At 55.7% G+C, this 25,740-nt stretch overlaps 2 protein-coding genes across 3 annotated transcripts in view; one reads left to right on the plus strand and one right to left on the minus strand.

Annotated features, from left to right (window-relative positions):
- The first annotated feature begins 1,117 nt into the window (after positions 1-1,117).
- GRIN3B (glutamate ionotropic receptor NMDA type subunit 3B) lies at positions 1,118-19,808 on the plus strand. The gene is made up of 9 exons (XM_077805477.1): positions 1,118-1,546; positions 9,069-9,667; positions 12,166-13,216; positions 14,507-14,652; positions 15,827-15,942; positions 17,878-18,029; positions 18,111-18,275; positions 18,918-18,985; positions 19,439-19,808. Exons 1-9 carry the CDS (start codon positions 1,118-1,120, stop codon positions 19,806-19,808), a joined length of 3,096 nt encoding a protein of 1,031 aa, XP_077661603.1.
- Positions 19,809-21,669: 1,861 nt separating this feature from the next.
- The window catches only part of TMEM259 (transmembrane protein 259), a 28,832-nt gene continuing 24,761 nt past the window's right edge, over positions 21,670-25,740 (minus strand). For both annotated transcript variants that reach the window (XM_077841914.1, XM_077841916.1), the window contains exon 11: positions 21,670-25,393. In XM_077841914.1, coding sequence (XP_077698040.1) covers positions 24,518-25,393 — 876 coding nt within the window. In that variant the 3' untranslated portion in view covers positions 21,670-24,517. The remainder of the gene's footprint in view (positions 25,394-25,740) is intronic.

Below are 25,740 nucleotides of genomic sequence, written 5' to 3' on the forward strand. Positions count from 1 at the left end.
CTGTCTACGCTCATTCCCCCTGCCATTGCTACCCCTGGGGAAGCTACACTGGCTGTGGGAGATTTTACTTTAGTGGACTTTTGCCTCACTATTGCCCAGGGGCTCTCAGCCTTCTGTGTAACATATGGGAACCCAGAGGGCAGCAATCGGGCGCAGGTTCATCACACTGAGACCCCTCGCTCTCAAAGCACGTCGGGAAGGTGGGGCTGCGTCATCGTCTTCCTTTTCCAAATGGGGAAACCGAGGCCCAGAGGTGGGACCTAGCGCCACAGTGCGTCTGTGGCAGGGTCGGGATTAGGACACAGGTTTCCTATTGCCCAGCTGTGGCTCTAAGCACTCAACAAGACTGCCTCTCCTTTGGGAACCTGGGGGCTGCATCCGACCCTTAGTTTTCATTGGATCCACAGTCTCGTGTTACAAAATGATAACCTGAGAGGAAGGAGCAGACGGGTTATTTATTATTACTGTTGTTGTAGGTTTCTCCAGACAAATCCCACCAGGGGCCAGAGATTAAATAACTTCCCCCCCCCCATCCCCTCACCCTTTGCCAGCCTGGCCTCTGAACTTCACTGAGACATTTGCTCGTGGCCAGCCGTGCCCGGCAAAGGGTGCTAAGGATCGTTGGTGTTTGCCCAGCACTCCTTGGCAAAGCCAGGCTCCACACTGGGTGTGTGTGTGTGGGGGGGGGGGAAGGATCTCCAGGAGGGCACTTGGGCAGGACGAGGGCAGGGGGCATTTTTCTGCCAGCCTCCCCTCGCCTCTGGATTCCCTTCTCCCTCTCCTCCCTCTGGCAGCCGTGTCCCCTGGCATCTTCATACCCCTTCCCCTGCCTTGCTGTGGTTGCCCACCCCCCTGCCCTAATCTCTGCCTTCCTTCCCCCACCCCCCCCAGCCAATACAAACTGCTCCCGCTGCTGCCCCTGCTGCCGCAGACGCTCCATGGCAGCCCTGCCTGGAGATCCCAGCACCTCCTCCGCTCTCCCAGCCTTCCTCATGCCCCTTCTCCTCCTCCTCCGGCACCCAGGGCTCCTTCCTCCCCAGCGCCCGCCGCCTCCTCTCCCGCACCCGAGCCCCCCACCCAGGGCGAGGCGGGGACCGGGGAGCGCCCAAACTTTCCCATGGAGTTTCTGCGGGCGCTCTGGCTGTGCGTGGGGGTGGCGGGCAGCCTCCTGCCGGCGCCCTGCCAGGGGCACCCCCAGCCCTGCGACATCCTCGCCAGGGTCGGGCACACGGTGCGCCTGGGCGCGCTGCTGCCCCCGGGGGGCGCGCAGAGCCGGGTGCGCAGCGCCCTGGCCAGGGCGAGCCGGGCCAGCCGGTTCCCCTACAACCTGAGCTTGGAGATCGTGCCGGGGGCTCCCCGGGAGCGGGACCCGGCCTCGCTGGCTCGCTGGCTGTGCCAGGCGCTGGTGGTGCAACGGGTGGCGGCCGTGCTGGCCTTCCCCGGGTCCCGGGAGGAGCTGCTCCAGCTGGAGTTCCTCTCCGCCGCCCTGGAGATCCCCTTCCTCAGCGTCCTGGAGCTGGAGCAGCGGATGCCCTTCAGCACCCAGGTAAGGGGGAGGCGCTGCGCCCCTGCCCCGCCCGGAGCAGCTTCGGCTGGGCAACAAGTGTGTGTGTGTTTTGGGGGGGGGGGGGTCTGGCTTGTCCAACCCAGCCTGCTCCCGTGGCTCAGGGCTGGTCCGATCGCTGGGCGATCTACAGCTGGTGGGGCCCGGGAGCTCCTTGGCCACACACGGGCTAGGCCAGCTGGGGTGGGGTGGGGGGGGGCGAGGGGGACAACCCACCCCGCTGTAGCAATTCCCCTACTGGCAGGAAGAGGATTTTGGGAGGTGGGGGCGGGGGGCTCCTTGCCCACTGAATCCAGTCCCTGCAACTCCCAGTGCAAGCTGGGGAAGCTGCAGTTGGGACCCTTTTCTCCTCCCCAGCCTGAGCCCTGGTTGCCTGGGGGGCAGTTCTGGGTGTCCAGCAGCACTGCGGCTGGGGGAGAGGGAGGGTTTGTTGTTGGGGCTATTTTTAGGGGGGGGGGGAGTCTGCTCTGTATGCAAAGAAGCAGAAGAGACTCCTGGTTGCAAATCCGCACTTGCAACTGGCAGCCTCTTCCCCTGGGCCTGCCACCCTGGAGCAGAAGGGTTGCGTATCTGGGTAGGCAGGGGGGCTGGGGAGAGCCTGGTGGGGTCCTTGTTTCGAAGGAGGCTCTGCTTTCTGTTCTCCTGGCTACCTTGCGCTTCCTTCCTGCCAGGGGTCTTGCCCCAGCTGGATCCTGTCTCTGGAATGACTCAGAAGGGCTGGTCAATAGTTTAGCCACCCAGAAGGTTCCGGTGGTTTTGAGCTTTAATCACAGCCAAGTTCAGACCTATCCATCAGGGGGCATATTTATAGTTCGGGGTCACTTTATTCGCAAGCCAGGCCAGCCTCCTTCCCCGTTCATCCCCCGCCACCCCTATGCACCTGCGGGAGAGCAGTGTTAATTGCAGTAGCTGGAGGGGGCAGGGAGTGGGGTTCCGGAGGAAAAGGCCCCCGTGCAAAGGAGAAGTTCCCTTTAGGGTGCGTCCATTCCTGATTCTCATGGCTTTAGCGCTGGGTGTGAGTTTGTGTAACACAAAGAGGCACCAAGAAGAAAAGGAGGACTTGTGGCACCTTAGAGACTAACCAATTTATTTGAGCATGAGCTTTCGTGAGCTACAGCTCACTTCATCGGATGCATACTGTGGAAACTGCAGCAGACATTATATAGACACAGAGATCATGAAACAATACCTCCTCCCACCCCACTGTCCTGCTGGCCGTGTTCCAGGCTTCTTGCAGTGAGGCAGGTTCCTGCCGCATCCAGAGAGGAAGGTGTTTAGATACCATGCTGATGTTTGTAGTATAAAATCTAAGGCCCCAATCAGCAGGCAGATCCCAGCAGGGCCATAGGTATCTAGGCCTTAGGCCATAGGCCATAGACCATCCAGGGGCCTTTCAAATGAGACCTTAACCACCAACCCCCAGGCACTCTTTGTAAGATTATGCTCTCGGTCTCAACGTCCCCAGTGTTGTGTGCTGGCTGCTGCTTCCCACCCCAGAGGCGGCTGCATCTTCACAGGCACTGTATGTAAAGTCCTTTGGTGCTATGCCAAAGAAGTATAGACAAATGACTGACCATACAATGGCAAGTTCGAAAGGGGGTTTTTTTTGTGCATGCTGCTGTCACACGGGCCACCTGAGAAGCTTCTCTCTATATTCCTCTGGCCCCATGAAATCAAGCAGGGGCCTGGTCAGCATCTCCTGTACTGGGGGGTTAAATGAACATGATGTAGCCAGCAGAGAGGAGATGTTGGTAAGTGTGGGGAGAAACCCCTCTAAAGAGAGAGGTGGCGTCCTCCAGGGCATAGAAGAGACAAGAGTCAGTTGTCACGAGGCTGCAGGACACAGACAAACCCTGTGGTTCTCTCTGGTCCCCTGACTGCTACTGCATGTCAGAACCTAGGGACACTTTAAAAGGGCCTGATTTCCAGGCCATGCTGAGCGCCTACCCTCTGAAAACAAAGTCCATTTCTCTGTGCATATAAAATCTCCCCACTGTATTTTCCACGGCATGCATCCGATGAAGTGAGCTGTAGCTCACGAAAGCTTATGCTCAGATAAATTGGTTAGTGCCACAAGTCCTCCTGTTCTTTTTGCGGATACAGACTAACACGGCTGCTACTCTGAAAAAAGTCCATTTAAGTGTCTCCAATTGGGCACCCAAAATAGTAGCTTTTAAAGGGTGGCACTGCTGGGTGTGGCGTGCACATCCACATGGGTGCTGGAACAAGGGGTACGGGAGGTGCTGCAGCACCCCCTGGCTTGAAGTGGTTTCCTTTATACCCAGGGTTTACAGTTTGGTTCAATGGCTCTCAGCACCCCCACTATAAAAATTGTTCCAGCCCCCCCATACATCCAAGGCCGCTGGAATCTTTGTGAACACCCACTGTGGGAACAGTGTCTATGTGACCCTAAAGTAACAGAGCAGGGCCCAGCTCACTCCAGAATGAAACCCCTTTCTTGCAAATCGCCCCATCAATAGAGCTCTGGGGCTCTCGGTCAGTTGCCCGGCAAACAGCAGAGTTTGTGCTCTCAGGAGGAATTTATTTTAGCGTGGAGCCATAGCAGGCCTTATCCTGTGGTAACACATCACAACAAGCAACAGACCAGCCTCTCAGCTCTCCCCTGTCTCAGCCCTCATCTTTGCCTGCCTCCCTGCCCAGCGTTCTCTCGCTTTTATTATGGGGAATTATTTCCATCACACACAAGGCTTTATAAAGCAGAGGAGGTGGGGTGTGTGTGTGAACTTCATTGATTCTACAGGAATGACTCTGCCGGCTGCTTTGGGCATCGCTGATTTATTAATGCCGCCCGGCATTCCCTTGATTCGTAAACCTTTTCCTGCAGCCCCTGTGGGCTCATGGGAATGCAATGCAGAGGGAGGGTAAAAAGTGCCCTAGGACCCAAGATGAAGCCAATTGATCGATTTGGACAGGGTCTAATTTTTCTTTGCATGGAATTGACATTACTATTTAAGCATATAGGACAGCTGGGCTCTGGGAACTGTCGGGACACTCACGCCCAGAGGTACTGCTACATGCTGTATAGACTTTAAGGCCAGAAAAGACCATCATGATCCTCACCCACCCACTCCTCTAATAGACCCTGGACCTCTGGCTGAGTGACTGACGTCCTCAAATCACGGTTTAAAGACTTCAAGTTACAGAGAATCCACCATTTACGCCAGTTTAAACCTGCAAGCGACCCATGTCCCATGCTGCAGAGGAAGGTGAAAGCTCCCCGCTGGTCTCTGCCAATATGATCCAGGGGGATGTTCCTTCCTGACCCCAAGTAGGGGGATCAGGTAGACCCTGAGCACATAGGTGAGACCCAGCAGCCAGACACCTGGGAAAGAATTCTCTGTAGTAACTCAGAGCCCTCCCTACCTAGCGTCCCATCACCAGCCGTTGGAGATATAGATGTGCAGTGAGAGACAGTCCGTGCTCCAAAAGAGCTTACAGTCTAAATAGATGCGATGGACAAAGGGTGCGGGGAAACTGAGGCATGAAAGACTAAGAAACTTATCTCAGGGCAATGGTAGAGCTGGGGATAGAACCCAGGGATCGAGTCCCAGTCCTGTAACCCACGCTGCTTCTCCATAGATATATATCAGAGGAGTGGCCGTGTTAGGCTGGATCTGTAAAAGCAGCAAAGATTCCTATGGCACCTTATAGACTAACAGACGTACTGGAGCCTAAGCTTTCGTGGGTGAATGAATCCCCACTTCGTATTCACCCATGAAAGCTTAGGCTCCAGTACGTCTGTTAGTCTATAAGGTGCCACAGGACTCTGCTGCTCTTCCATAGACATAGTTAGGAATAAAATCCTAGACCCCCACTCTGTGTATCTTCCTGTCCACATTGTACTTAATAGAGATTGTAAGTTCCCTGGGGCATGGCACAGCCAGTGATAGAACCCAGGGGCCCTGCTGCCCAGCTCCCTGCTCTAACCACTTAGACCGGGCTAGCTGGTGCAGCACCCTATTCTTGTAGGTCTGTGCAGTTCAGAGAGCACTGGTGGTACCTTGTAAAGGCAAACCCAAGCTCCCACGGCTGACCAGGCTGGCCTCTTGCTAACACAAGTATTTTGCACTCCCATCACACTCTTCCTTCGAGGAACTCCAAGAGCGTTGCTTTGCAACCATCATGTTAAGCTTCCCAGCAATCCTGCGAGATGCTGGTGCAGTATTATCCCTATAAGCTGAGGACCAAAGAGAGGCTGGAATGCTTTCTCAAGGTCACACAATGAGCTGTGGGCAGAGCTGGGAACAGAACCCAGGAGTCCTGATACCCAGTCCCCGCCCCCACACACACACTAGACTTTATTCTCCTCCTGGAACTGAGAACAGAATCAAGAAGTTCTGGTGCCTATTCCCCTTTCTCTAATCACTAGATTCCTCTCCTCCTAGAGTTGGGAATGGAACCCAGGAGTCCTGGTGCCAATCTCCTGCTCTAGCCACGTAATCTCTCCACTGCCTGATGTGGGTATATATATAGAGAGAGAATGGGTATGAGCTGGAGTGAAATGTACCAACCACACCAAGCCCTGGTTAATTCACTGCCAGTGGGAATAATCCCTAATTATTGGACCTGGCTCCTTTCTTTCTTACTGTTTCTCTACTGACCTCTTCCTCCTGTGCAGCAGGCTTGACATCAGTGCTAGTTCATGTTCAGAGACTGAGACCAGATGACTAGCTTCTGAAGGAGAGCTGTCTTGGCAGCTGGGTCCCTTCTGCTTTGTGTCTAAAGGTGTAAATGGAGGGGTAGATCAATGCTGTTACCTTCCCAGCACAGACGCAGAGACGTTCCATAAAAACATACAATCCTCTCGCTGGAAGGTTGCAACATCACATGACTTCAGTTCTTAAAATTCAGAACAATAACACAAAAGAACCTAAGAACAGAGAGAGACAAAGCAGGCTGCTCCCTAAAACAGAGTGGCCCAATTCACTCCACCTTATTCTAGGTAGGCTCTCTGCAGACTAATTGCTGAAACTGAGCTGGTATGCTTTCCCACAGAGACTCCTAGCCTGCAAGCAGAAGCAGGAAATCCCTAGCACTAAAGGGATAGCTTGTAATTTGAACATCATTTTCAATATGCCACAAGAGAGAAGGTTTTCCTCCTCCCCTTCCCTTATATTGTGGGTATGAGCTATGGATGGGTTCGACCAAACAACATCTCAGAATCACTTGGAGCTCCATTGGAAGTAGGAGCACTTAGCACCTTGAAGATTTGAGTCTTTAAATGACCATGTTCTGTTGCATTCCAGTCATGCCCCTCTAAGGGGCATGAACATGGGTAGGTAAAGAGCAAGAGGAAAGCCAGCCTTGTGAAATGATTGCTGGGCTGGGCCTGCGTGGCTGTGGGATTGAGTCCTTCCTCTGCCATCAACTCCTTGTCTGGCCTTGGACAAGTCACTTGACTGCTCTGTGCCTCAGTTTCTCCATCTGTAAAGTAGGGATGATCTTTCCTTTAGCTTGGCGATTTAGATTCTAAGCTCTTTTGGGCCTGTCTGAACAATCATGCAGGATAGGTCCATCAGTGACTAATTGCCAGGACGGTCAGGGATGCAACCCCATGCTCTAGGTGTCCCTAGCCTCTGTTTGCCAGAAGCTGGGAATGGGCGACAGAGGATGGATCATTCAATGATTCCCTGTTCTGTTCATTCCTTCTGAAGCATCTGGCATTGGCCACTGTCGGAAGACAGGATACTGGGCTAGATGGACCATTGGTCTGACCCAGTCTGGCCGTTCCTATGTTCTTAATGACTGGCACAGCAGAGCCCCGATCATTAAATAGGTAATGATCATACAGTGTGAGGGTGCATTTACAGCTCCTAAGTAGGGTCTGGGTGCAAGCAGCTCAACTTCCACGTGGTGTACAGAAGGAGAGTCACTTCACAGGGTGAAGCTCCCTGATCTGTGTAAGGGGATGAAGTTAACATCCTGCCCAGTGCTCCCAGATGAATTTACGCTCCTCAGGAAGTGATGAAATTAGAATTTTCTTTAAAACTTTTTATGAAGGGCTCTGGATAATGGTGCGTGTGTGCAAGAGAGAGAGATCGCTGCTCTGGTCAGTGCCACATTAGGCATTTCCATTCTAACCCCCCCCCCCATTTCCCTTTGGCAGTTTTAATTGGATTCAGGATCCTTCCCTTCCTGCCCTAAACTCTTATGAAGTGTTGCTGTCGGCCATTAAACAGCAGCTGAGTTCCACCCCAGAGGCGGCTGCATCTCAGTGTAGGATGGAACAATCTGTGGGTGTGTCTCAGAGGTCCTCCTTGCACAGCTCCCACTTTGACGATGGCGCCCAAATATCCAGCAAAGCATGCAACACCCCCTCCACACACACACACCCTCCCCCCCCCCTTAGTGTGACTGGGAGCAGAGCCAGAACCCCTGAAGAATTGTTTCTCCTCTTTGAAGCCTTCCCTTTGCTCTCTTGGATTTCATGCCCTCTCCTGGCCACTCGCCTCCTTGCCCATTTCCTCTGTGAATTGACTGGAGTTTTATTTTTGGCATGAGTCAGCGCTGCGGTGGGTTTTATTCCCGTGTGGTATTTTAGATTTAAATGCATGCAAAGCCGCTGGTCCAGAGGACATCACTATCCCAGGACATAGGATAACGGGACAGAGCCCAGCAGAGACCAACGCCCTCCATGCCCCAGAATTGCCAGTCAACACACCATACCCCTCCCCCATTGGGAATTCACAGGAGCCCTTCCCTTCCCCATCAGTTGCAAATAACTTGTCCACTCCCTTTGGAGACAGAGACACCCTCCTAGTCTGGTGGTAAGGATCACTTCACGGCCACGAGCGGGTGGGAAAAGAGGTTCAAAGGCTGCATGAGTTCCCAGAAGCTCCTATTCCTATTTAGTGTTTTGTTGCCCCCAAGGCCACAGGCACTAGGGGGTGCTGTGCTGCAGGAGGCAGTGTGGATGACTCAACGGGGTCGGCAGTGCCCGCAGTATTCTAGTGCGGTGTGAGGGGGTGCTGGGTGTACCTTGGTCTGTTTTAGCATGGTGACCCCAGTTCCCTCGGTCATTAAACACTGCCTCCCTAAAGTTCCTCTTGTAACTTCATCTCAGTTTGGCCCTTCCTGTCCTAACCAGCGGGGCAGCCTTTCTGGGCAGTTGTTAAACAGCTGCTGCATTCCACTCCCGAGGTGGCTGCCTTTAGTGGTGGGAGGAAATGATCCCCATGTCTCCCTTACCTAATGGCCAGGAGGGAAGCTCAGAGATCTTTGGGAGGAAAGTTCAGTAGAAGGGCAGAGGAGGAGAAATTCCTCTAGATGACACTGCGTTTCTGGTAAAAAGAAAAGGAGTACTTGTGGCACCTTAGAGACTTTCTGGTGTGTCCACATGAGTTGCCATTACACCCCCTGGTTACAGTACAGACATATCTTATAGATACGTACAGCGCCTAGCGCAGTGGGGCTCCCAATTTCACCTGCCCCTGTAATACACAGACCAATACGTAAATCTCACTCATCATCTCGGGGCTTGCAGAATCCCTTCCACCTGCACATGGACCGGAAGAGCCCCATGGAGACCCTGGTGGACGTGCTTGGCAGCATCCTGCAGACCAACAACTGGCACGAGATCACCCTGGTGCTGTGCCACACCTGGGACGTCTCTGGCTTCCTGGATTTCTGGACCAGCAGCACCGACCTCTTCCTGAGGACCGTCCTGGACCTGAGCTACCTGGATGAGCCGGGTGCCACCAGCTACCTCCGCCAACACTTAGAGGAGCTCGAGGAGCTGGCCGGCCCAGTGCTGCTCTTTGGCTGTGACGCCCGCCTCTCGCGGCTGGTGTTCAAGGCAGCCTCGGAATCCGGCCTGAGGCTGCAGGACTTTCACTGGATGCTGGGGCAGCCGTTGAATGTGGACGAGCTGCAGACAGAGGGGCTGCCCCTGGGCCTCCTGGCTTATGGGGAGGTCAACAGCCCCACGTTGGAGCAATTCACCCAGGACGCGGTGGAGTTGGTAACCCGGGCCATCTCCAGTGCCATGTACGTCCGGCCCGACCTCACCCTCATCCAGAGCATGGTGAACTGCAACGACAAGCACGTGGAAGGCTCGGAGTCCTCTGGGCACTACCTCTCCAGGTAAGCTTGGAGCCAGCCCCGTCAGCGGCTCCTAGCACGTGGGCCAGTGTCTGTCTTGCCCAGCCGCTGCCCCCTGCTGGGGCATCTGCTTCTCTTTGAGCATTCAGACAGCCAGACAGGCTTTCCTGCCACTGGGGGCTGGGCGCAGAAAGAGGTTGCAAGCCGGCAACGATGCCCCGCCGGTCCTCCCACACCCTCCGATGCCCCCTACTGGTTGGCCTTCCTCTGCATTTGATTTTTAGTCCAAGCACTGGAGTCTCTCCGTTTGATGTTATGGGATTGTCCAGGGTGCCGGACTGCAAGAGCTGGGTTCTGTCTCAGGTCTTAATGCTGACCTGCTGGGTGACCCCATGGCATGTCACTTCCCCTCCCTGTGCCTCAGTTTCTCATTTGGGTGACATTCTCTGGCCTCTGCTATGCAGGAGCTCAGCCCTAGATGGTCATAATGGTCCTGTCTGGCCTTAAAAATCTAAGGTTTGTCAGGCTGGGTAATAATGGGGAGGCAGTGGAAAGACCACTGGGCTGGGACTCAGGAGACCTCCCTTCTATTCCCGATTCTGCCACAGACCAGCTGGGTGACCTTGGGCAAGTCACTTCCTCGCTGCGTGCCTCAATTTCCCCATCTGTATGATGGGGAATTACAATACTTCCCTCCTTTGTAAAGTGCTTTGTGATCTTTGGGAAAGGAGCAGTTGGCGTTGTTAATACCTTGCACTCCTCTGGCACTGCACTAACTAACCCTTGCAATCCCTCTGTCAGGAGGAGGGGTGAAGGGAATTATTTATTGTTATACAGATGGGGAAACTGAGGCACCAAAAGTCACTTGCCCAAGGTCAATACAGCAAAGCGGTGGCAGAGCTGGGACTAGAACCCAGGTCTCCTGACTCCAGCCTGTGTTCTGACCACTAAGTCATGCTTCCTCTTGGAAGATCAGCAGTCCGTTCAGGCACTAACCCTTTCCTGCAAGAGGCTGTGTCTGTGCAGAAGCTGAGTGGGAAAGGGACCATGTCGCTTTAAATCTCTGAGTAACATCCCCAGAAAGCTGTTGTTATAGAAATGTGAATTGTGCTAAGGCCCCGACAGCCCTGCACAAGGCAGCGTGGGCTGGGTCCCTTCCTGACCCTCCCAGCAATCGGCCTGGGCCCTGGAGCATGGCATTTGAATCCTGTTAATTACAGCTACCAGAGTCATGAATGGTCCAGCTGCTTTAGAAATGCAGCAAAGTGCTCCCCCCTCCTCTGGGCCTCTCTGGCAACTTGGGCTCATGCTGGAGACGTTACTAGTGTCTTAATGGGCCCGTTCCAAGGCCCGGGAGCGGGAGGGGAGCAGAGGGAAGGCGAGCGAGAGATGGAAAAGGAGAGACGAGGAGACTGGAGCTGTTGCCAGAGGAAGGCTCAGCTGGGCAGAGGGTTGTTTTCTGGGATGCTTTGGCAGCCTTGGTTGGAAAATGGAATCCCCCCCCCCCCACGCCCGCCCGCACACGCCCCTCCCATCCCCCGTGCCCTGTGTGTTCTGACATGAACTCATGTTAGCATTGACACGCACGGGCCCATTCCCCGCGGAGCCACACCCAGAGGCCCAGGCACTCAGACATGCGCGGCCCCACACACGTGGTCACATGTCCAGTCTGACAGGCAAAGATATGCATGTACATGCGTGCACACGCACACACGGCCCTGCATGGCTGCATGTCCAGTCTGATACGCGATGATATGGATGTGCACACACAGACCGGCACACACATCCACACAGCTCCTCCCTGCACACCTGCACTCGGGAGGCCCTGAGTTTCCCCGCTTGTCCAGCCGGTCTGGTAATAATCGGCCCCTTTATCCAGGTCACAGACATTGCTGCTGAAGATTCCCCCACCCCCAGCTCTGCCAGCGCCCCTGCCTCTCTAAAACCCTCAGTTCAGCCAGTCCCTGAACGACTGCCCAGCACGGAGCAACCTCTGCTCTCAGAAAACCATCAACTGAAGCAAACTCCTTGATTTGGCAAGTGGAACCAGGCTGGGGGAGGCCCCCCCCCGCCCCAGGTCAGGTCCTTGGGCTTGGAGCAGCCTCTTCAGGGTCCTGAAGAGCAGGGGGTTCTCAACCTGGGGGTTGTGACCACCCTGCCCTTCCCCTGTTGTTCATTGGGGGGCAGATCCTGGCCAGAGCCCAGCTAGATGGGGGAGATCGGTGCAGAAAAGGGCGAGAATCCCAGTATTTCCGCTGCTGGGTCCCCTCCATCCCCTTGGGTCTCCGAACATGCATCAATTTCCCCTCCATCCAGAAATCCCCTCCTGCCCCGATCCTCCTGACAGCCTGTTCAGTAGAGCAGCTCCCTCCTGCCACCATCCCAGCCCGGGGCCCCTGGTGTGCTGGACTCAGGAAAAGCATCACTGTGGCCAGACCCTGTCTACAGCTCCCTCCTGGCCCCATTGCTGTGGCTCTGTGCTCAGCTCCCCGACCCTGGGGATGTCAGCTGCCCCATGCTTCCTCTCTCCCCTCCGCCAGGTTCCTGGCCAACACGTCGTTCCACGGGCGGACGGGGCGGGTGTCCGTGAGGAACACGTCGCTGGTGCACACCGAGCACGGCTACCGGATCTGGAGCCTGCTGCGCGACTCCCTGGGGGCGCCCACCTGGGTGACAGTGGGCAGCTGGCAGGACGGCAAGCTGGAGGTGGAGGAAGGGTTCTGGCAGAACCAGCTGCCGCGCAAGAGCCCGGATGGCAGGGGTGGCTTCTTGCCTGTGAGGCTGCGGGTGGTGACGCTGGTGGAACACCCGTTTGTCTTCACGCGGGAGGTGGACGAGGATGGGAGCTGCCCAGCCGGGCAGCTGTGCCTGGACCCCCACACCAACGACTCGGCCGTGCTGGAGGCCCTCTTCGAGGCGCTCACCGCCAAGAACGGCTCGGTGCCCCTGGCATACAAGAAGTGCTGCTACGGCTACTGCATCGACCTGCTGGAGAAGTTGGCCGAGGACCTGCCGTTCGACTTCGACCTCTACATCGTCGGGGACGGCAAGTACGGGGCCTGGAAGAACGGGCAGTGGACGGGGCTGGTGGGGGACCTGCTCAGCGGCACGGCCCACATGGCCGTCACCTCCTTCAGCATCAACTCGGCCAGGAGCAAGGTCATCGACTTCACCAGCCCCTTCTTCTCCACCAGCCTGGGCATCCTGGTGAGGACCAAGGACACGGCCTCACCCATCGGCGCCTTCATGTGGCCCCTGCACTGGACCATGTGGGTGGGGATCTTCGTGGCCCTGCACCTGACGGCGCTCTTCCTGACCCTCTACGAGTGGAAGAGCCCCTACGGCATGACCCCAAACGGGCGCAACCGCATGAAGATCTTCTCCTACTCCTCGGCCCTCAACCTCTGCTACGCCATCCTCTTCGGGCGCACCGTCTCCAGCAAGACGCCCAAGTGCTACACCGGCCGCTTCCTCATGAACCTCTGGGCCATCTTCTGCCTCCTGGTGCTCTCCAGCTACACAGCCAACCTGGCCGCCGTCATGGTGGGGGAGAAGACCTTCGAGGAGCTCTCGGGGATCCACGACCCCAAGGTGGGAGGGCCATTGCGCTGCCTTGGAGGCGGGAGGGATCCGAGAGGTCGGGGGATGTTACCATCTTCCCTCCCCTCCCCACGCTGGTCTCCTCTGCATCCCGGTTTCCTTTGGGTGGTGACCACTCCAGCAGCCCACCGCTCTTTAGTACCGTGCTGGGGCCTTGGGGTCAGGCCCAACTCCAAGAGGAGAGTGCCCCCTACCCGTCACTTCGCCGACTCCAGAGCAAGAGCGTTATTAGCGCTAGGCCTTTTGAATCTTGTCCACGTCATTCCCAACCCATCGTTGTGTTGGGCTGTCGCCTGGAGCTTTGCCTGTTGAGCCACCCGCCACACCCCGTTTTCCCAGCTGGCTCCCGGCTGCTGCTGGCTCTGGGACCGACAGGGGCAGGGGGTGTAAAATCCAGTGGATGGTTCAGTAGGGGGTGCTCTTCCCTCAGAGCCGTCTCTGAGCCATTGGCCCTGCAGTGCTGGTGCACTTAAATCCAAGGTCCTGTCTGCTTGCAACCTCAAAGACCCCAGAGTCCTTTTCCTATGAGTTAGGGCGGGGGTTCACCCTGAGTCCTGGCCAGATTCCAGTTGGGGTAATTCTGCCTCCCTTAAAATCCCTCTCCCCTGCAGTTCAAGCTAGATGCAGCATGCTTCCTCACCTCCTGTCCTGAACTGCTGCTGTTTGCAGAGAAATACCTCCACCCCAGAGGTGGCTGCATTCCAGTGGTAGCAGTGATGCCAACTAGAGGAGGGGCAAACCCTACCGGTTCCCCCCGGTTTTTGCACTTGCTCATAGTTCCACACTAAATCAGTACGGCTGATGCCAGAGCCGTCCGGAGCATCGCTGTGGCTGCGCTCTTACACCCCGCTCAGATTTGGCCCGGCCGTCCAGACAGAGGGGCGGCTGGACCAAATCGTGCTGCCCCCTGGCTCCCGGCGTGTCTGATTCCTGTATGGCAGAGTGCAGGGGCGGCCCCCGAGACAGCGACTCCGGCTGGCGCTGGCTCCCACGCTGTGTAGCTAAGAGAGGAGAGACTCCCCGGCCGGGGGGGGGGTGGGACTGGCATGTGCCCCCTCCCAAGAAACATCTTACTTGGTGCCACTGAGTGGTGGGGAATGGAGCCTGGCATGTACAGCCTGCGACTCCAGGTTAAACGGGCAGGGCTGGTGGGCTCGGGGCTAGCGCGTTTCGTGGCATGTGGGGTTCACTGCTTTGACCCCCCAACCCCTCCGGTTCCCTCCCCTGCTCACCCGCCTTGCTGCTGGTATTTGCAAGCCGCGCGCCTGGTCCTCTTTGCAGCTGCACCACCCCTCGCAGGGCTTCCGCTTCGGCACGGTGTGGGAGAGCAGCGCCGAGGAGTACATCAAGAAGAGCTTCCCCGAAATGCACGAGTACATGAGGCGCCACAGCGTCCCCACCACCCCCGCCGGGGTCACCATGCTCAAGTAAGGGGGCAGCAGCAGGGGCAAGCTCAACGCCCGGGGGAAGGCGGGCGTGTGCCCCGGGCTCATTCGCCAGGAACTGGCCCGCGCGGTAAAGGAACTGTGTGTTTCTGGGCTACCGCCCCTCAGTGCGCTGCACCAGTCTGCACAGCGCCCCCTGCTGGGGCTGGGCTGGGGTAGGCGGGAGCTCCCCCCACAGCCAGCACCCTGCCCTGCTTCCTATAGCGCCCCCTGCTGGGAGAGGCTGGGCTGGAATAGGCGGGACCTTCCCCCACAGCCAGTACCTCTGCCCTGCTTCCTACAGCGCCCCCTGCTGGGAGAGGCTGGGCTGGGGTAGGCGGGAGCTCCCCCCACAGCCAGCACCCTGCCCTGCTTCCTATAGCGCCCCCTGCTGGGAGAGGCTGGGCTGGAGTAGGTGGGAGCTTCCCCCACAGCCAGCACCCTGCCCTGCTTCCTATAGCGCCCCCTGCTGGGAGAGGCTGGGCTGGAGTAGGTGGGAGCTTCCCCCACAGCCAGCACCCTGCCCTGCTTCCTACAGCCCCCTGCTGGGAGAGGCTGGGCTGGAGTAGACGGGAGCTCCCCCCACAGCCAGCACCCTGCCCCGCTTCCTATAGCGCCCCCTGCTGGGAGAGGGTGGGCTGGAGTAGATGGGAGCTTCCCCCCACAGCCAGTACCTCTGCCCTGCTTCCTATAGCGCCCCCTGCTGGGAGAGGCTGGGCTGGAGTAGACGGGAGCTTCCCCCTACCAGCCAGCACCCTGCCTCGCTTCCTACAGCGCCCCCTGCTGGGAGAGGGTGGGCTGGAGTAGACGGGAGCTCCCCCCACAGCCAGCACCCTGCCCCGCTTCCTACAGTGCCCCCTGCTGGGAGAGACTGGGCTGGAGTAGGCGGGAGCTCCCCCCACAGCCAGTACCTCTGCCCTGCTTCCTATAGCGCCCCCTGCTGGGAGAGGCTGGGCTGGAGTAAGCAGGAGCTCCCCCCACAGCCAGCACCCTGCCCCGCTTCCTACAGCGCCCCCTGCTGGGAGAGCCTGGGCTGGAGCTCCCCCCACAGCCAGCACACCTGCACTAGCCTCTTTTGTAATTTGTGGCTATTTACCCCTGAACCCGCCAGCCACTTCTTGGGGACAGGGAGGGCGAATCCAGCCAATCAGCCTCTCCCCTGTGCTCCCTTTGCCAGGACCGAGCCCCCCAAGCTCAACGCATTCATCATGGACAAGTCCCTTCTGGATTACGAGGTCACCATCGACTCGGACTGCAAGCTCCTAACCGTGGGGAAGCCGTTTGCTATTGAAGGTGAGCCGCTGCCTGGGGCCGGGGCCCCTTGGCCCCCTGCCCAGGGCCCGAGCTGCTGAATGCCCAGGTGCCCTGGGAGAAGGGGCATTGCTTGCGTGGTCCTGGGCCACAGCGGTCGGCAACGGGTGGCTTCAGTGCAGTGTTGATCTCTGTGTTAAAATGGCTCAGTGTAAATAATCTTGGCGAGAGGCTGTTAAAGCCTGCAGCAGGTGGCTGTGCTGTGTGTGTGTGATTCTTGAGCCGGCCCGACAGCCCTGGAGCGGGGCCGGTCTCTGGTTAGCCCGATGCTGGGCACAGCCTGGGCTCGCAGGCTCCCTGCATGTACCCCCCTTTCCCTGGAGGCGAGAGAAATCCAGCCGTAAGATCCACTCAGCTGGGGGTGCTGCCTTGGCTGCCATCTGCTCGGCTCACTTTGCTTATGGGTCCCCCCACTGCAGACAGCTCCTGAGCTTTGGTCACAGCTGGAGCTGAACTGGGGACCTAGAGGGGAAAGGCTCCTTTGTCTAGTGGCCGGATCCACCCAGAGCAGAACTAAAATGACACTGACCCCATGCCCAAGGCAGAAGGGCTGTAGCCTCCAGTGCCTTCCAGCCAGCGGTGAGTGCTCCCCTGCAAAAGCAGCACAAAGCCATTGTCTCATTCAGAGAGGCACCCCCCTCACACACACACCCGCCACCTGAGCTTTCGCACACCTGAGCTTCGATCCCTGGTGAATCCACAGCTTACATGTCACAGGGGCCCGCAGTGCAGACAGGCTTTGCTTGCAGCAGGGGTGCTTCCGTGGCGCCCTTCACCAGGCTCTCCGAGGGGCGCTCAGCCAGAGCAAGAGTCTTTTGAGCTAGCAAAGCACAGAGGAACCCTGGTGTGTTGCAGCCCCTCACCTGAGTCCAGCTGTGTGCCAGCTACCCAACAGCTGGCATGCTGCTGGAGACCCCGGTAGCCCATCTGGTCTGGTGGCCTAGGATGTTCATCATCCTTCCTGACCCTGCGCCCTGGAGCATGATGGTTCAGCCTACCATGATCCTGGTTTGGCTAAGAGTGAGCGAAGCCTCCAGGTGCTGCGTGCCCTCTTCTCTCCCCATGCCTGATCCCTTCCACCTCCGCTAATCTCCTGCACAGCCTCCTCCTCCTCTCAGCCCTGAGCAGCAGGGATGCTGGCTGATCTCTCCTCATTAACCAGACTGGTGCCGCAGAGCCGAGAGGGAAGTTCAATGAAGCGCCCGTTCTCTCGCCTGCCAAGCTGCGACTAGAAAGGGAAACAGGGAAGCGAAGGCAGCCCCATCAGCAGGGCCCTGCAAGGAAAGGCAGGCTGCTGCGTGTCACAGGGCCCTCTTTGCTGAGAGCTCCCAATTGCCCCTCCGCTAGGAGGCGAAGCTTGTGGGTTTTCCTCCTGGGGAGACCAGATGGATTTATGGCAATGGGGTGCAAGCTGTCCTCTGATGAGAACAACTTACCTTGGGGGGGGGGGAAGCAGCGGCTCACCCACCCTGCAACAAACCACACTGGGTTGTGTAGCTGGTGGCACTTGGCAGACCGAGGGGAGCGGTGTGGCTTGAGAGCCCTGAGAAAGGCTGACTGGGGGGTTATGGGACTTGGGAGATCCAGGTTCATAGCCCAGCTGTTACCTTGCCCAAGTTCCTCCATCTTTCAATGGGGTGACAAGCCCTCCTGAGGCTCGGATGCTGCAGTGGTGGGGGCTAGAGGGAGCAGGAGCCCAGGGCTTTTATTCATTGTTTGTATTGAGATAGCACCTTGTGACCCTGATGAGATCAGAGTCCTGCTGCGCTCGGTGCTGTACATTCAATACAGAAGACACATGATGTGCCCAAAGTCACACAGTAGGCCTGGGAATAGAGCCCGGGGCTGCTGGCTCCCAGTCCACCCCCATGATGGTGCTTCTCTCTCCATGTCTCTCTCTCTCCCCGCCCCCGCTAGGCTATGGAATCGGGCTCCCCCAGAACTCGCCCCTGACCTCCAACCTCTCCGAGTTCATCAGCCGCTACAAGTCGGCCGGCTTCATGGACCTGCTGCATGACAAGTGGTACAAGATGGTGCCCTGCGGCAAGCGGGTCTTGGGTGTCACCGAGGTGAGGGCGGCCTGGTGGGCTCTGCAGGGAGGAGATGTCGTGGGGCCCAGGCTAATCCCCCCATCCCCCTTTCCCTTCCAGACACTGCAGATGGGCATCTATCACTTCTCTGGCCTCTTTCTGCTGCTGTGCATCGGGCTTTGTGGCTCCTTGCTCACCTCTCTGTGCGAGCATGTCTTCTACCGCCTCATCCTGCCCTGCATCAAGAGGAAGAAGAAATTCAACTACTGGCTACACACCAGCCAGGTGAGAGCAGCTGGAGCCCCAGCCCCGCTTCCCTTACACTGCCTGTCCCCCACTGGGCTGGGTTTTGAAGCCGCCTCCTTCTGCCTCCACAGGGGCCTGATGGTCCCCACCAGCCCCTTCTCTCAGGGTGCCTCTTCCTTAGCAGTGGTGAGACCGGTCCCTGGTGCTTCACTGGCCCAAGAGCAGTGGTGCTGGGGTCTATTTATTGCTAGTAATTATTTGTATTATCGTAGGACCTACAAGCCCCTGAACCCCCCTATGCAGCTTTCTTTTCTCCCGCCTCGCCTGGTGGGACACAGCATTGCCCCTCCATAACGTAGGGCCCTGCCAAAGCCACTGGAGGGAGCCTTCTGCAATTGGTATTGTCCTAAAGATTCCCCCTCCTCTGCCCCCCCCGTCTCACACTGCCCTCTTCCCTAGTGCAGAACCAGTCTATGCCCCTGCCTACACCGAGCAGCTGTTGGGACTCATACTCACCCCCAGCTCTGGCTTAATTAGACTCTAATTCACCCTTCTGCAGGAGCCCTAGAAAGCCTGCCTGCAAGGCATTGAATCAAAGTTACTCTTTAACACTGAAAAGACAAAGCCCTGTCCTCACATCCCCCCAGCGGGTCTGATTCCTCTCCTCCTTGTGCATCACAGAAAATCCACCGGGCACTGAACATGGGCTTCGAGGAGCAGAAAAACCAAAAGCTGAGACTCGAGAAAAGGTACTGACAGGGGGCAAAGCCCCGTTCCACCTCCACTGCCGGCCTGAGTCTTCACAGCTGGTCGGTAGCTCCTGCTGTCCAGCTGCAGCAGTAGCTTAGAGCAGAGGGCTCCTGCCCCCAAACGGCAGTGCAAACCGCTGTCTAATGGTCCAACACACGGTGCCTTCCCATGGGTGTTAGGGTAGCTGGATGGGAGAAAGGTGCCCTACCCTGGAACCTTGCTGGCCACCAGCAAAGAGTCTTGGGTATGAGCGTCCAGCTTGGAGAAGCGAGGATCCAATGCACGGTCTCAGGCAATCACCCCTTCTAGAGGAAAGACCCAGCTTTGACCAGTTGTTGCCATCCTCTCTCTGAGAAAGGGCACAGACAATGGAGGGGGAGCCCTCTAGGCAGCTGGGATGGTAGACTCAGCCCTGAAGGCTCGACTCACCCTCTGCCTGTTTCACTCTGAAGGTGCAACGTTCAGAAGAGCCAAGAGGCACCAGCCCCAAATTCCAGCCAGCCAAGCTGGAATAACCTCAGGAAGGCTGCTGGGAAAGAGGACAAGCGGGTGCATTTTAACATGGAACAGATGCCCTCTGAGCCAGCACAGGAGAGGGAGGTGCCTGTGTGGCACTGCATGAATGGCAGGGTGTCCCAGCCAGAGGAGTGGGACACGAGAGAGAAGGAGCTCAGGGAGCTGGAGGAACGGATCCAGGCAATCAGGGATCAGCTGAGAGCTGCCCTGGTGCGGAAGAGCGAGCTGGTGGTGGCATTGGGGCCCACCAAGAACATCAGCATGCTGCCTGTTAAGCCCATGGCAGAGAACAACAAGGACAGGTAATGGGACATGGGCCATTCAGGTTCCTTTTGAACTCACTCTGGAAAAAAACCAGCTGCTGTTTCCTTTCACATCTTAAATCAAACCAGAGCCTGGAGAGCAAGTGCAGAGGCTCCTGGTTGGGGAAGCGGTGAAGCTGCATAGATCACAACTGGGAACACTCCCAACTCATTCACCACTTCGTTTGAAATTAATTTCTTCGTATCACAGCTAGGACCCAATTCCCACCCTGCTGCTGTCCTTTGTTAATGGCAAGCTTAGAGATTTCCACATGATCAGCTTACTGTAGAGGCATGGTAGAACCCTCCATCAAGCTCCTGACAGGAAAGGAGGGTCTCACTTAAAAATATTTTCAGTTACATATCCATTACTGCAGGTGTGAGGACAGACAGGACTGGCTTTTCCTCAAGGAGGAAGTTCTAGGTTTAGTTCTTTCCCCACTGCCTCAGAACAAGGAATCCTTCCCTATTTAAAACAGTTGTTTGGAGAAACTCGATAGAATCCAATGAGGAACTAAGAACTGGTGACTCGGGCTAGGAAAGTTTGCGCCCAGTTTCGGATCCCTTCTCTCTCCAGGGTGGGTGTGCGGCATGGAATAGAGACCTACTCAAACTTTCCCCTACAACATCTGAGGGGGGCAGTTGTCCAGAAAATACTGTGATGTGGGTGATGCAAATTCTAATAGTGTTTCCTTTCGCTGGCAGCATCTGTAACATTGATTGTAAATAAAATGTACAAAGTTCAAGATTTTAACTAGAATAAAAAGCAAAGCAAACTTCTCCTCCCTCCCACCTACCCCTTTCAGATCCCACAGGTGGGGGTGAAAATGCAGATTGACTCAGGAATCTGCTCATTAGCTCCTCCAGCCCCCAAGCTTGTCCCTCACGCGCATGAGTTTCTCTCCCCATCTTTCCTTCACTCTGAGCTGTTTTTTGGATGCAACGGCCAGCCTGGGATTAGGATTTTATTTACTGAATTAAGATTAGATTTAGCCAGGATCCTCCCCCAAGGCACAAAATTGCAGAATTTAAACGGACAGAGCTACAGGGAATTTAATCACAAAACTGTATTTTTGAGTAAAGCTGGGGGTGTGGGAAATCTCCTTCCACCTTCAGCCCAGCAGCAAGAGTTTTATGCAGAGGGAAACTTCTCTTCTGTCACTGCAGGACTCCCCATTTTTCATGCTTGCTCATTGCTGGCGAGGTTCTGGTTAACACAATCCCTTTGTTTCAGGCACAGGAAAGTCCCAGCTTGTCTCATCTCTGATGTGATGGAAGATCAGAGATGTAGGTATGAGAATGTAGCAGTCCATACACATAAGAGGGTGACTGACCATGAGCCCTGTAGCATTAAAAGTCCAAAAGCTGCTGTCAAGCTGTTTTTAAAGGGAGGTCAGTAAACCTGAGAGATGGAAACCCAGGGGGTTTAGGCCCAGGCCCTCAAAAATATTTAGGCTCTCAAGTCCTCAACATAGTTTGGAGAACTAGCTACAGAAATGCAGCAGCATCTTCTCCATATGGCTGTGCAATGTGCCTCAAGCCAAAGGCTGGTTGCTCTTCTGTTCCTCCAGTGCTGTGCTGTGCGTGGGGTGGGGGAAGGTTGGCCTGGAAGACCCTGGGGCAATTCCCTGCTCCACCACAGACTCCCCAGGCAAGTCACTTAATCGGTGTCTCAGCTCCCCATCTGTAACAAAGAAAGTGCCCTACCTCCAGGGTAGGGAGGTGCTCAGATACTATGACAGCAGTAAGTCTCTTAGACCTAGGACCTAAGTGTATGTGACACTGCCCAGAATGAAGACCAGAGCCTCACAGATTCAGCCTGCCCAGAACCCCTGCACGACCGTTCGCAAAGTGGCAGCACTGAAGAGGTTAGAGATAATATTTATTATATATATACAAACACATTTTTTACATTAATTAAATAGAATGAACTCTACCCTTCATTCAGCAAATGATTTGGTTCATTTTCCCCCCTAAAATCCTACAGCTGTTTCTGCTGGCTTGTGCTCTCTGACCTTTACAACCTGTCTGCAAGGAGCCCAGCTGCCTAGAAGCAGCATCAAATAATTGAGGGGGGAGATGTTGGCTGGACCCGGTCTCGCTCCTCGGGAGGCTGGGTGTAGCGAGAGGGGTCCACCAACATACCAGGCCCTGGCATGCACACTCCACCTCCAGCAGCAGCATCTACTCCCTAAATGGGTTTCTGGGGAGGAAAGGCAGAGAAAGAGAGAGCTGAGATACTGTCAGAATCCCCTTTGCGCTGGGTAGCCACTGACATGGCAAATCCTTCGATCACACCCCACTTCCCCATCCAACAGCACCTGCCCTGTGTGGTAAGCAGTGGAAATACCTGGAGGGCCTCATTCCTGGGACTGATCAGACAGGAAGGAAACACCGGATGAAGGCTGATTAGCTCCTGTAGACAAGGATGGAGCCCAAGGACAATTCCACAGCTTGGTCTCCATCCCCCTTGAGACATGCCTCCCACCTCCCCTCTAATCAAGAGGGCCTAAGCCCCACCCTCCCCCTTGGCACTTCCCTTTTCCACCACATACGCTACCTTTTCCTGAGTTTATCTCCCCTCTCAGAGCCCTGCTGGGGAACTGGACATCACTTACCACAAACCCTTCTCCAAAGGGAGCAGCTCCCAGGATGGGCTCAGCCTGCACTGGTATGCGAACTAGAAAACTCTGCGGCCGATAACAGGATGGTTCCTAATGCAGCCTCTCTAACTTGAGTACCAGATGTCACCCACTAGAACTACTTAGTAAAAAGGTATAGAGACAGACAGCCCTTGGGCAAACTACAGTCTACCAGGGTGAGACACTAATCTCAGAGCTAGCTTTGCCTCTTCCTTTCAGCAGGACAGTGCTCCAGGCTTCCTTCTTGCCTAGGAGGGGGGGTATCTAAATTACTTCTTGGCTTCAGTGTTTGGGTCCTTTCCTTTTCTACTGAACCATCATGAGTAACAGTTTTCTACCTGCAGTCTCCCCTTCTGGCCCTGTGCCAAGGGGGTTTTTCGACTTGTGGAAGGGCCCAATCTTAGGATGTGAAGGTGTCCCACGCATGGGACAAGGCACTGAAAAAACACGTTAAGCCACCAAAGCAAAGAGTGGAGCTGTGTGGTGACAGGGCTATACACATGTGTCCCTGATGGCTCCTTCATGAATTATGAAGCTATAGTTCAATTCCTAAAGTTTTCAGGCCACAGCCCCTGGCACTAGCTCCCCTCTAGCTTACCCAGTCTATGGGCTATGCATTTAAGGTGCTAGGTTCAGAGAGCCCCTGCCGAGAGGCCATGTGGCAGAAAGAAGAACTGCTCTCCTTGCGGGGGTGCAGCAGGAATGGAAAAGGGAGGATAGCTATGGGGATCCATCCCAGAATCAGCCTAGATGGTTACAAGCACACCCCTGCCACCAACCTGCAGGGGGAAGCGGTATGAACTTATCAGCTCAGGCACAGCTGACTGGCTCTCGGAGAGCTGTTAGCACAGGAAAACAGCCTCACGTTTCACTTCTCCCAGGACAGGCTGGCCACTGGTAAGAGGTCAGAGGGAGAGGGCAGCAAGAAGATGCTTAACTACAGCTAATCGAAGCCTTATTCCCAGCTTCTCGTCTGCGATGAAATCTGGCAGAAGGGCACAGGGCTTAAGATGCACTTTCCCTAGTGGAGGGCCAAGCTTGCTGATGCCCTCTGCTGCCTTCTGTGGATTTCCAAAGGAGACGTTAACACCCCCTGCCCGCCACACACACATTCTGTTAAACTGCAGTTCTAAAAGATAGGAACGCCAAGAAACTGCCACCTGTATCTTCTCCCCAACATCAATACAGACTTGTGTCTCACCCTTTAAAACCTCTACATCTTTCTAAAAATAGATAGAGCTATATATATAATTTGTCTTTGCAACAGTCAACTTTACTCCTTTGTTAAGTAGCCAAAAAACCCCTCTACAGTCAAGGCCCACATGGCTGGTGAGGAACAAGAGCAGAGAACAGGGAGACAGTTGTGGACAAAGTCAGCTAGGCACTACCAAACTGTCAGAGTGAAGATGTCAAGCAGCATCCACCAAAACTCCCATGATGAAAGGAAATGACTTAGCTCCAGCAAGTGGTTTCTGACTGCCCCCGAGGTTCATTTCCATTTCAGTTGATGAGCTTTCCAGCCTCTCTTTCCAGGAATACACCACACTAGATGCAACTCATCACACTAAGATTTTTTTTTTGGGGGGTTAAAACAAAAAAAATTGTTTAGTACAATTTGGGTCACACTTGCAAAGGCAAGTAAGGCTAATGACTCAGTCCCCAGCTGCTGATCCAGCCAGTACTACTGGAAGCCCTTCCTTGTGAGAGCAACACAAGAGGGGTGGGAGAAAGGAGTGGGGACCACAGAACTGTGACATTGACTAGTCCAAGTGACCAATCCGGCAGCCCTGTTGTCTGCCAATGGCTTAAGAAAAACGTGGGGCCCAGCAGCTTGCATGCGGTGAACAACCTCTCTGCAGGTCTAGTTGCAGAGGGATGCTGGGCATTAATGGCTCCCAGCTAGTCTGTCCCTTTTACACACACACACTTACAGTCCAGGAGAGAAATGTATGGAATCTTTACTGCGCTCCAGCTGCTCTGCCTTCACTAAAAGGAATTATGGGTCAGGCCTGGGGAGAAACAAGAAATCCAGATTCCTTCTGGACTGCCAGAGATCAATGAGAGAACGGGCTCAGGACAGGCTCCTGGACTCTGGTTCCGAGTGAGTTTCGGAGCAGGCTGTACTGTCCACTGCTGTTGGGCAGGGGGTGGTCTCCCCATGGTCCCCAAAAGCACTATCCAAATGCTTGACCAGATCAGTATCTTGCATGAGGGGCTGAGGGGTCTCTGCCAGGTTACTGTTTGCAACGTAGTCCTTTCCGCTAGGTTCTGCTTGGCTGAATGACTCCCCTGCAGCCGCAGTCTGCTTGGGAAGGGAAGGACTGGGGACAGATGCACCATCCTCCTGTGCTGGGACAAGGGGGGCACTGGCAAGGGGGGTAGCTGGTGTGTCTTCTGCCCCAGGGGGTGCATCAGTTGCAGTAACCACAGCTGCTGAAGAGACCTCAATAGTAACGGAGCCCACAGCACTCTCCACGTGGTCGCTACCGACTCGAATTTGGGCTACCAAGCTTGAAGCAGCAGCGACAGCAGCATCCTGTGGGCTCCCGCTGGACATGGTTTCGTTCACCACGTTCGGCTCCAAGAGGGTCGTGCTCAGGTCAGACAGAAACGAGGCTTCTGTGATGACAGCAGCAGTTTCAGCTACCCAGTTCAGATCACTCCCTACAGAAGAGGCTGTAGCAGCTGCAATGGCAACAGCCCTGGGATCCTCGCTGGGGGCCAGAGAACTGGGGCTGCTGCTGTCTGCGGCGGGACTCGCTCCTGGATGGGGCCGCCTGCCGCCCATGTCAGTGGGGGCAGCCGTCGTATTGTTGTTGAGGTTGTCCTGAAGTGTTGTTTGGGTCCCTTGACCCACCTGCTGGTTCTGCAGCAGCATCTCTTGGATTCTAATCTGCTGGAGGATGGCTGGCAGCTCATAATGATGGAAGAAATAGATCATGGAGTGCTAGGGAACGCAAAGGGAAAGGGGTTACTTGTTGGCCAAGAAGGTTTCTGCTGCAGCCCTGTAGAAAGTCTGCGGATTGGTTCCCTTAACTGTTGTAACCACAAGAGCAGGGGAGTAGCTAGGCTGCTCTGACTCATACGGGAACCAGAAACATTCTGGATTTAGAGTCAAACCTAGACATTTTGGGAAGGATTTTCCACCTTCCACTGTGGTCCCTAGAGGCCTCTCCAGCAGCTTAGTGAGGTCATAAAAGCCCTGCAACCAACCAGAGAACCACAGAATCCAAGCCTCTTAAGGCGGGATGGGGAGGAAGAAGGCAGCCAGGAATATCTGGAGTTTCTATGGAC

Source organism: Eretmochelys imbricata, chromosome 25, assembly GCF_965152235.1.
Source record: "Eretmochelys imbricata isolate rEreImb1 chromosome 25, rEreImb1.hap1, whole genome shotgun sequence".
NCBI lineage: Eukaryota > Metazoa > Chordata > Testudines > Cheloniidae > Eretmochelys > Eretmochelys imbricata.